The sequence below is a fragment of the Syngnathus scovelli genome, chromosome 5, assembly GCF_024217435.2.
Source record: "Syngnathus scovelli strain Florida chromosome 5, RoL_Ssco_1.2, whole genome shotgun sequence".
Lineage (NCBI taxonomy): Eukaryota > Metazoa > Chordata > Actinopteri > Syngnathiformes > Syngnathidae > Syngnathus > Syngnathus scovelli.
In genome coordinates this window covers 3012300-3023375 of record NC_090851.1, presented here as the reverse complement: position 1 = coordinate 3023375, position 11076 = coordinate 3012300, and the positions used below count along the sequence as shown (strand labels likewise).

Genomic DNA, 11076 nt, shown 5'->3' with positions numbered 1-11076 from the left:
AATATGTTTCATAGATGTTTAATATTATAATAAAATAGAAACAACAGAATCTTTTTTTCACATTAAATTTCTCTGATAAATTACTTCATGTACGATTTTTACTTCATTAAAAAATGTATTCATATAAAATATTACTTCTAAACACTGTTGTAAAAGTGCTCAGCACAGCAGCTCATATAAAAATGTTCTTCATTAGGTCACATTGTCAATATGACAAAATCCACAGTTTGCTTTCGCAAAGCACAAATATTCAGCTGAAATGATCCGTGAAACAATGATAATCGTCTGGATTTTTTTTTTTTTCATGCATAGGACATCCTACCAAGGTAGTTGGCGGGGACGTATCCCCGCTGACCATCAACCTCCGCGAGCCACCATTCCTTGTTACCACCTTGGTCATTGAATTGCAAGATTCGTACATGTTGGTACTCCTGCAAAGTCAGTTCCTGGTCACAACGGGCTTCAAATGCATATACGGCGTAGTACTGTGCAAAAAAAAGCAGAAGTTGGTTAGAAAAACTAATATGTTCCTTGTCCTCAATATATAAATTCAACCAGCAGATGGCACTGTTGGCCATATTTTGCTATGTTTCCACGCGTACCTGCTGAGCATCTGTGTCAAACGAAACCTCCAGGTCCACGGTGTCCAATTCGCCCTGAAGGCCCGAAAGGTTGGAGCTACTGTCGGTGGTGTTGAGACTGAAGCTCCTCAGGCTGCTGCTTCCACTGCCCGATACAAAAAGGCTCAGATCGTCAAAGTCTTCGTCGGTCATGGCGGTCGGTTGCTGTTCTTGTTGCTGCTGTTTGGCCGCCTGGCCTTTCCTCTGCGAGTCCCTCAGAGGGTTGTACTGCTTTAAGAACGTGGAGTACACGTATCCCTGTTTCCCTAATTGTAGAAAAGTGGAACAGGTAGAGTTTAGAACATGCAGAAATATTTCAAGACAACATTATCTTATTGAGTATTCTAAGACTTGTTCATTGATCACCAAATGATTCCCGAGCGCGGCACCGCTGCTGCTCACTGCTCCCCTCTCCCCCAGGGGATGGATTAAAATCACATGGGGATGGGTTAAATGCAGAGGACAAATTTCACCACACCCAGATGTGTGTGTGACGATGATCATTGGGACTTTATTGTTCTGTTGTAGCTACAAGCTACACGTAGCGCTTTGCTAACTCCAGGTATCGAGAGTGACTCAAAAATAAGATCCCGCAAAACAACTTGTGGGGATTCTTGTCATCCCAGGGGGAAACAAGTCTTCCATTGTTCTTCTTAGCACTCTAAAAAAAACGTGTTGTCACAGAAAGTCTTAAGAGCGGAATAGATTTTGTTCTTGTTTTGGAACCGCCGAGGCTTTTTATTCCTAAGTAACGCCGCCGACTACGTGGTTTGTTGTGGTGTTACGAGGGAACAGATCCCCCAGAGGAAAGACTAAAGCGATTGGCAACTGTCGCAAGAACACCTGGGAGTTTCAATTGGGGTACGTGCTCAATGGTCAATGAATTTACCCGATCCAGGGATTAGGCCTGACCCGTTTTGGGGATCGTCTTGCTTTGCGTCTGACTCAGGACATGATGTTCATACAAACTCGCCTCCGGTGTGAACCAGCCAGCGACTGCTACTGCCCAACGGGTCTGTGTCCTCCAGCAAGGCCACCAGCTCCCCCTCCAGCAGGCTGAGGTCCTCCTTCTGGCAGCCGTTGCACTTCCTCTTCAACTGGTACAGACGACTCGGGGGATATTCGGCCAGCAGTCGGGCACGTTGTTCTTCTGTCTGATGCTCCACCTCCGGCGTCTGGAAGACAACAAGTGTTGTTAGGTATGTATGGAGTCTGTGAGCTGGCACGCTGTGTGGAGCTTCAGGTGGAGAGAGTTCTTCCAGGGGATACTTTGAAACATTACAGAGGAAGCTTTTTAAGTGTAAATGGCTGAGACCTGATGGAGCATGGAATTGCCCCAGTTAATCACCACCTGGGGGTGTCTTTTGTGTTCATCTTTATCACTTGGAATTTTCCACCAAACTGTGAAACTCTTTGAGGGAAACGAGGGACTTTGAACTTGACATCCAGACAGACGACGATCTTGACACTGAACTGATGAAGCCACTCGGGTAAGAAAGCTACGGGTTGAATCTAGGTCAGCTTTTTTTTTTCCCGTGTGATATTTGCTTGTCCCATCGTCCCCAAAACAGGTATGATAAGTTTGTCGATTGTATTTAAAGTTCCCGTGAGTCAGTCAACACTTGTCTACAGTGTCGGCAAAAAAAAAAAATTGTTAAAGACACTTAATTGTCTTGAAGCCTCAAGATTGTCTTTGGTATTTACCAAACATAGTCTTCAACGTTTCGGTTACAGGAGGCGCAAAATAAGCGGCATTGTCATGCAAATTATTACTGCGACCGCTCATCTTACCGCTATTTTTTTTTCTCGTTGCCTTTCGAAGCTGACTTTCCGCTCCATTAGTTTCTGTGCGTTCTCTTTGACAAACCCCAGATTGTTCAGCTCATCCATGATGCTGTTCTGCACCTCAGCGATGTTAGACAACGGAGCCTGTGAAAGACATTGCAAATTAGCATTTTAGCGTGATATAAATATGCTAGTTTTTTTGCTACCCACTGGTAGTTGCTGTATGGAGGGAGCAGCCAACAAAATTTCCTCCATCAGGCCTCTGAGCAAGGTCACGATATACGCCGCGCAGTTAGTGAGGATAGCGTAGGCAGCCATGTTGAACCGTTGCAACTCCTCCACGAGCAACGCGTTGAGAGCCTCGTAGTCCCTCCTGGCGGGACCGGGTGGGTCTACGGATACCAAGCACGGGGTGGAGGAAGAGGTAGATGACGAGGATGAGGGCGAAAACGACGAGCGCTCCAGCCGGCTGCAGTAATCGAGCAGTTTGTCGTAACGTTTCTGGATGAGCTTTTGGGGCGCAGTGAACATGCCCTGAAGAGATGAAAGTGGGCCGAGGACCAGACGCTCCATGTTGTCTTTCTGTGAGAAGACAATATTGGACGTAATTTTAATGAAGAGAGCCACGGAATGCTAACATCAACGTTGCTGAGATGCTACCGCTACTAGCTAAGAAGACGTTAGCATCTTTAGTTAGCTTTTAGAGCCCTAACAAAGTAGACAAGCCTCTATTTGTGCGCTAAAGACAGCTAAAGGTGGCCTTTGGTTACTTTTTACGCATTTCAGCTACTAGTTAAGAAGACGTTAGCATCTTTAGTTAGCTTTTAGAGCCCTAACAAAGTAGACAAGCCTCTATTTGTGCGCTAAAGACAGCAAAAGGTGACCTTCGGTTACTTTTTACGCATTTCAGCGGACCAATTTGAATCCTTACATTGAGAAAAAGTTCAAATTCAGAATGTTACATCGGATAGTCAGGTTGGCAATTGATTTGAAACGTCAAGTCCATCATATAAAAATTTCATGGATCGTTTTGAAGAATTTCGTTCTGAAGTTCACTCAAATCGTGAAAACCGACAACTTTAGGATTTATTTCAACCCGGTCAGACTAGAAATTAATTGCCAGAACATGATTCATGTTCATATATTTCATATCACTCTTCTTCATGACTCACGTAGCGTTCATAGGGGTCGTGACTTTTCGTGTGCGATGAGCCGTTTGACTCTTTGATTATGCTCTCCATCTCGTGGACTTTGTTAACAGCGACGGACACCATCTCCTGAGTTGGACGTGACCATAAAATCATGAGCAAACAAAGAATATCATATCAATTTTAAGACTTTTCACCAACCTGAGTGTACTGCAAGTAACTTTGGAGATTCTTTACTAGCTGCCTTACTGCTTTCTCCAGACCCCTGAAGAGTTTCTCCTCTCTGTCGAACACTTCATCCCTCACCTGCGGGTTGAAATTAAAAGCTCAATTTTTTGGGGATTCTGAGAAGAATCCAAAATAATTGGCAGTATTTTGAAGATGGTTCTTACTTGTGGTTCAACTCCAGTGAGGATCTTGAGATAACCTGCGAAGCGATCACTTTTCTTCCTAATGGAGTGAATGTTGAACTTGTGAAGTTTACGCAGAGTTCCTTCATCTTCTGAATTTTTGTACTTCATCACTGGAAATCCATATGATGAGAAGACAATGTATAAGATCACTTTGCTCCATCTTGTATTTCGCCAATCACCTCACCTATGTCCTTGCGTCGCTTGAACTCATTGATGTTGACGTTGATGATCTTCACGGCGGTGAAGGCTTCTTGCAACGGCCGGAAATCGGGGTGATCTTCGGGCGTGGCCTGCCACAGCTCGCCCAGCAGCAGCGGGTATTTCATGATCCTCTGGACTGGCTTGATGAGAAGCGAACCCATGTCCAGCAAGTAGGGCTTCCCTCTGTGATGTAAAACGATCGTGGAAAATAGACCCCCAAAAAAGTCTGCAGGGTTCATTTTTTTCGGGCATACTCACTTTTGGTCATAGAGTTTCCTGTAAATTAAAAGAAGACACAAGATTTGAATTTGGATTCTTTCATAACATTTTGGAAGCTCAAAAGTTGAACGCCCCTGAGAACATACAATTTTGACATTTATCCGTACTGTTCCAGCAATCAAGTTTTGGAGGAAAAATATTTGCCTAAAGGGTCAGAAGAGTCGCTAAATATTGACACAAAATCCCAAATTGCTAAATCTGTGTAGGCCGGTTTCCTTGTACGATATATCTTTGCGTGATGAAACGATTTACCATTTGTGTAATTCAACCAAATAAATCCGAGATCTTTCAATAATACCCACGGGAACTCTTTTGAATGGGGTCTTCTATTGTTCAACGTTAGAGATTCCACTTTATTAGGAAGTTGTAGAGAGAAATGAATATTGTGAGGAAGTACTACTCACTTCATTGCTAGTAAACACGTCGTGAAATGTTGCTTTATTCCTTCCTCTTTTTCGTACGATTCCAGCACCATGTTAGCATCATCGTGATGGTAGCAGTAAATCTTATAGACATCCTCTAAAGCTGCTTTTGCCTGGATGAATACTTCTCCTTTACATTCAAACAAATATTTTTCAAAAAAATTAGTTAAAAAGGCATCGAGGGATAAGGAGGGCGGACGATGAATATTACCGATAATGACCGCCTCAGGATCCGGGTCGGACAGGGCTTCCCGAAGTCTATTTAGGAGTGCGGATGAGACTTCACACACCGTCTCCATGTTGGTGAACAGATGATCCACATCGACAACCTAACGTAAAAGTGGGCAGAATATTTCGCCATTAAAAATTCTAATTTGCTAGGGTACACAAGAACCCACCTGTATGCTCCTCAGAGGCTGCAACACTTCTCGGATGCACAGCTCCAGGTTAGTATGGAAGTCTTTTTCAGTCTGTATCAGCTCTTGGATGACTTTTGATCGGCGAGTCATCTTTCTCGACCGGACCTCCTCTGGGTCCAACGCAGGCGAGGCAGGACTGGACAAGTCGTGCGGTGTCATTTTTTCTGCGCAAGAGCAATTATTGTGAGGAAAGCTTGGTACTTGGTTTGCATGTTTGCTGAAGTCTCAAGTTAGAATCTTGTAGGCAGGTTCTCCCTGTACTTCCACCAGTTGTCTTCACAGATGCCAGAAGACTTTAAATTGTCGATGATAATGGCCGAGTTATATGAATTCTAACATTTTTAATCGTGCGTTTGTGTTCAAGTGATGGCCATACCAAATAAATGCACTACAATATCAGCAAAAGATAGGATAGCGGTGTTAGCACAGATTAGCATTAGCTAACAGCTTTAACTGGCTACCGCAAACCGATACATTTTAAAATTATCTAGAGTTCTTCTGTCAAATACTTTGATACTTAATTATTTTATCCATTGTTTAATTGAAAATTTGATACATTTTTAGTTTGTAATTGAAAAAGGAAAGAAAATGCCATCAACCGACAAACTGGTGTTAGTCTATTTGTTAGCAAGCAGGATAGCCCAAAAAGAAAATTCTACTAACATAAACGTAGAATCGAAGTCTCTTTGTTCTGTTAACTTTGCGGCCTTCTTTTGGTGTATTATGCGAAATGTATTATTTGTTAGTAATGCTAGCATGTCGCCACTTAGCATTGCGATGTGAAGGTCGGAGAGAATCGTGACCTTATTTTTGCAATGACTCCTAATGCATGGCTACTGTTTGTAGACAAAATGTTCAAGCCCCATCCCGTGCAGGAAGGCATTAACGTGCTGATCCATCAGGAAAGGGCATTTCTTGGGAGAATAAAACTTTCCGAGCTTCCTGCAGTATTTCACGGTGAACTAATTATTGTGACTTGAGCGCCACGAGGCCTCATTTAACATGCCAGTCAGGCTTTTTTTTTTTTTTTTTTTTTTATGGCTCATGCCGCCTAATCAGTCTGCGACGGCTGTGCGCTTGACTTCGGGCAAGAGCGAAGCCGCCTCGCCGCCTAATCGATGCCACACACGCGGCCTCCTGCTCAGGGCGGGATTGTGAGGAAAGGGAAGGCTGCAGGGAGCTCGTGTCAGGTTACGGAACGAATTGCGCCGCTGATGTAATGCGCCGGCGTGCTCAGGCATTCCATCTGCTCGCCGGCCATTAATTTGCTCGCACCTTTGCAAGGACACACACACATGCGTATGCACACGCACGAAACGATTTGACCACAGCATGCTGAATTGCTCAGTGCATAAAACATTCTATATTCCAGTCAAGCCACTATAAATAGACTGTAAATCAAATAATTCATAACACTGCTCAGCAAATGGACCACCATCCAACTTAAGATATATTTTTTTAATAAATCTTTTTTATGTAAGGCTTGTAAGTGGGTGTGAAAGTGGACATTTGGAGAGGCAGCCTCATTCCATTTATATATGTGGATAAATATATATAAATGAAGTGAATGAGCGAATTATATCTCTTCACAAATATAATAAATAACATTTTGCTGGGTTTCACTTAAAACATCATTTGCAGAATAATTTAACCTGATTTTTTTAAAATTAACAAACATTTGGACTTTAACCAAAGCACTTTCACTGTCCATTCAGTGAGTAAATAGCTATTTAGCACGTAGCTTTATAAGAAACGCATCTATCGGCTGGCTAACATAGTGGGAACAAAAAGCCTTTTGTCTATAGCATGTGCATTGCTCCTCAAAGACTCTTTTATTTTATTTTTTTTTTAAATTTCTAAAAATGCCAGAAAGTTAGATGCTTTACATCGTTGCAAAGTCAAGTCAAGTCAAGTCAAGTTTATTTGTATAGCCCTAAATCACAAACAGTCTCAAAGGGCTTCACATAGACAAAAATTGACAATTATTCTCAAACCATTTTAAAACGGTTCATTAAAAGTACTCCAGATCACATCCGGACTTCTTTGTCCATTTATTCTTTTTGTGAGTTCCCATGAAAGTGGATCCAGGGCTTTTCACTGCTTGGGTCCATTGAAAAGGATCTTGGTGTATCCTGTATCACCACGGAGTAAAACCGACATGGCTCTCCAAAACATGTTCAGCGGGATCTGATCTCTACTGAGAATTTCGCGAGAATCACTTTTTAGGAATGTACTCCAAGTAGTATTTGTTGTACTAGTATTTCACCGAGGTCACGTTGCACGGGGTCGACCAACCTGTCCGGCAGGCAGGTGACAACTTTTTTGACTTGCACACGTGTTTCCTCTTTCTGGTGAAGTCATCGCTGTGTCAATATTTGCAATGGTAATATCCCTGTCAATATGTCACGCGCTTTGTCGGCATGTGTGTGCGGGCCAAAGCCAAAACAGGGACTGGTGGCAGGTTTACTGAAAACAACAAGAGTTGCCATTGTGCAGGTTTGTTGAGGCAAAACACAAATTGCCAGAAGAGCACTCGAGTGAAGTGTAAACAAAAAAAATTGTGTGTGTGTGTGTGTGTAGGCTATGCCGAATATGCGTGAAAGCGGCATTATCAGTCGACTAACAATCGTGAGGAAGCTAGTTTCCGAAAAGGATCAACGCGCAAGACAAGTGTTGCAGGAAAGCCAACATAGTTTTGACTATAAGGGTGATGTCACTCATTTGGCCTGAAGTGTGACATTCCCAACCATTGACTCCCGTAGACGGGTTGTCTGGGAACGTGTATGTGTAAAAACACAGCGTCAGCATAATAAGCTTGTTCTCTAGTTTAACTAAAATCAGCAAAGTACGGGGGGGACTTGAGTCACATGGCTTGACTTGAGTCGGATTTAAGACACTTAGGACATGCTTGCTAAAATCTTGATCAACGTTGACTTGAACTATATGGTTAGATAAGTCTTGTGTGTTTAAATTCGAAAGTATACATTTTCTAGACGGTGACCTGTTTATTGTGATTTGACATTGTGCGTGTGTGTACATATAGTGCAACCTGGCAACCCAGGCAGTTTCCTCGAATGCATCATTGCAGATATTATAGAAGGTTGCTCTAGGGATTAATTAATTATGCAGTAAAAAAAAAAAAAAAATGGCTCGAAGTTATAACCGAAACAAGGTAAGCTATGCTAACTTCACCAATAGCGTGAACATGAACTAAATTAATGGAGATCGTGATTAAGTCAGAAGAAAAGAAACTAAGAGATTAGTGTGGGACAATTTAAATTAGTGTATGTAAAATTTAAAAATGTGTTCGTACGGCGAATATAAGCCCCGTAACCCCAAATAATGGCTTGACTGGACATGCTTGAAATTTATCGAGGCCTTGACTTGTTATCTTGGCCATAGTAACTCAAATAAAGCCACCTTTGAAAATCATTTGCAGAAAGCAAGAATGTCAAAGTGCAGCGCTTGTTTACCAGCTGGTGTGTGTCACACTTATCGGCACAGTTTGCATATGTGGATCCTGTCCCCGTGAGAGTTTCTCCACCTCACAGGAACATAACAGGTGCAAGGCTCTTGTGTCAAACTAGTCATCTCAAAGTTTTCCAAGCCGACCATTGGATTGTTGCTACTCAGGGGATGTCATTAGCTATCTTACCTTTAAGTTTAGCGCTGTACTCCGTTTTGTCAGACTGACTGCGCCTCACCAGCGTCCCCAGATTGATGTCACCTTTGCAGGTGTCGTCAGTCACGATGCTGTCCGTCTTCCTCCTCTCCAGGTAGCGCAGGAACACAGGTCGGTTCCTGCGCTTGATGACCTTCTCCCCTTTCTTCTCAGCGCCGCCGGCCTCGTTGGGATCCATGGTGAGCTTGCCCCGTAGCTCGTCCGGTAAGGAAGGCAGCCCTGGGAGCCGGGAACAGGTGCACGTCCTTCCCCTGTGTGTTGGTTACCTGCTCTGTGCAGGTAACTAAGCTCCGCCCCTCCCGTGTTCATCTGACATGAGAACTGCGTGAACACGCCTCTGCTCTGCTATGCGGTGACTTCCCTTGAAAAAGTTTTTCAAGCTACAAACCTGAGAGAGAATGTCAGCGTGCCCTCTTGAACCCACATGTAAAAAAAAAATTAATAAAAAAATCTAAATAATGAATTTCAATGCTATGACGTGACATAAAAAGTTAAAACAGACCACATAGTGTATTGATTTGTCATTGTTATGTTTTTGTATTGTTATTTTATTATTATGAATTATGGATATTATGAATAATCATGTACATTTGCTACAAATGGTATTTAAATTATGGATATATGTCTAATATGAACAATGTAGGGATTGAAAGTGTATCTAAAAATGTTTTTATAAAGCAATATCAATTATTATTTTAGTAATGGTATTTATATAATGGAATAAAGAAATATTATTTGCCATTATGGTGATGGTGTAGTGCTTGTATAATTAAAATGAAAAATATGAAATGTAGTTATTGTTTGACAGGATTTAATACATGTCCATTTGTCTTTATGTTTATTTTTTTAAATGTTTAATTATAAGGCTACGCACATTAGCTATACATAATATATTCTTATTTTTGAAATGGAACAGAAAGTCATGTTGCAAGCAGCTGAAAGTTGAGTAAAGATTTTTCCTCAACAAAAGAAAAATTAAAAATAATTATGCAGCAAATGTAAGGCAGGTCCAGCAGGTTTTCGAGTAACACAATGAATGGAGGCATTTACTCCCAATTGAAAGCCCGAGTAATGTGAGCTCACCAGTTTCACTCCCATGACACTCACTGGGCAGGCCTGCGTATCATAAAAACATGACGACAACGTGAAACACACACACCAAATAAGTCTCAGGTATTTCTGTGAGTAGAACAACGTTCCGACTTTTATTCAGATTCATGCAAATGCTGAGTCAGCAAGCTCATATGTTTGGTCCCTTGGGGGTTTAGTGTTACATCATGTCTTTCAAAGTGCAACTTTGCAGGAAGACACAACTTTTTCATTACCCAATGTTTGATGATGGATCACCATTAATTTGACATTGTATTGAACGAGTATCGATGCGAATCGATTCATCCATGTTGTCACGTACAGAATTAACAGTTTGGAGTGAACGGAATCACAGCTTTCTGGTAATTGCATCAAACACAGCTATGCACTTTTGTCTTTTTGATAACCCACTCGCTCAACCTGCAGATGACATCATTTGTTTGAGCGTGCTGCGGCCATATGGAGATAAAAGATGATGGAGGCCAAGGGCAGATTGTTTGTTCATGGCACAGTGCATGTGGACTTTGAGCTCATCATGCAATGTCAACATTAAAGTCATAAGACTGTCAAAAAGGATTTGTTTTTGCACACTCTTGGAAACTCACTATAATTTTCTCAGCTTTTGAAATGGGTTTGTTGAGAATTATGTGTTCTTTATGGTGAATTTAACCTAAGGGGCCAATGAAAAGCAATCATTTAGAGTTGCCATCATTTAATTGTTGTTGTTTTTAAAACCACATTCTCTCCCCTTTCTACATATGACATAGTTTGCTCCCTACATTTAAAAAATATATAATTTTTGTGCAGTTTGCTCCTTAAAATCTCAACTTGCGCTTGTTTGGTTGGGCGACATGAGTGAACGGAAGTACAATCTTAATTTCCGGTTTTTCCTATCAAATTAAAGCCGTGATTCAGAACCGTTTTTCTTCAACGGTGGTTTGGCTAAGCTTTTCAATTCTTTCTTATTCAGCGATGTGCCCAACGGTTAAATTTACACAAACTACGCGTCATATATCGC

At 41.8% G+C, this 11076-nt stretch overlaps 1 protein-coding gene across 1 annotated transcript; it reads right to left on the bottom strand.

Moving 5' to 3' along the window:
• Window positions 1-2: 2 nt before the first annotated feature.
• arhgef38 (Rho guanine nucleotide exchange factor (GEF) 38) lies at window positions 3-9259 on the bottom strand. The gene is made up of 14 exons (XM_049721447.2): window positions 8943-9259; window positions 5267-5451; window positions 5080-5197; window positions 4851-4998; window positions 4426-4443; window positions 4151-4350; window positions 3946-4076; window positions 3755-3859; window positions 3578-3682; window positions 2616-2987; window positions 2412-2549; window positions 1594-1795; window positions 603-886; window positions 3-485 (listed from the first exon to the last, which is right to left on the bottom strand). The coding sequence occupies exons 1-14, from the start codon at window positions 9145-9147 to the stop codon at window positions 303-305; spliced, it is 2394 nt and encodes a 797-aa protein (XP_049577404.1). The 5' UTR covers window positions 9148-9259; the 3' UTR covers window positions 3-302.
• Between the last annotated feature and the right edge of the window lie 1817 nt (window positions 9260-11076).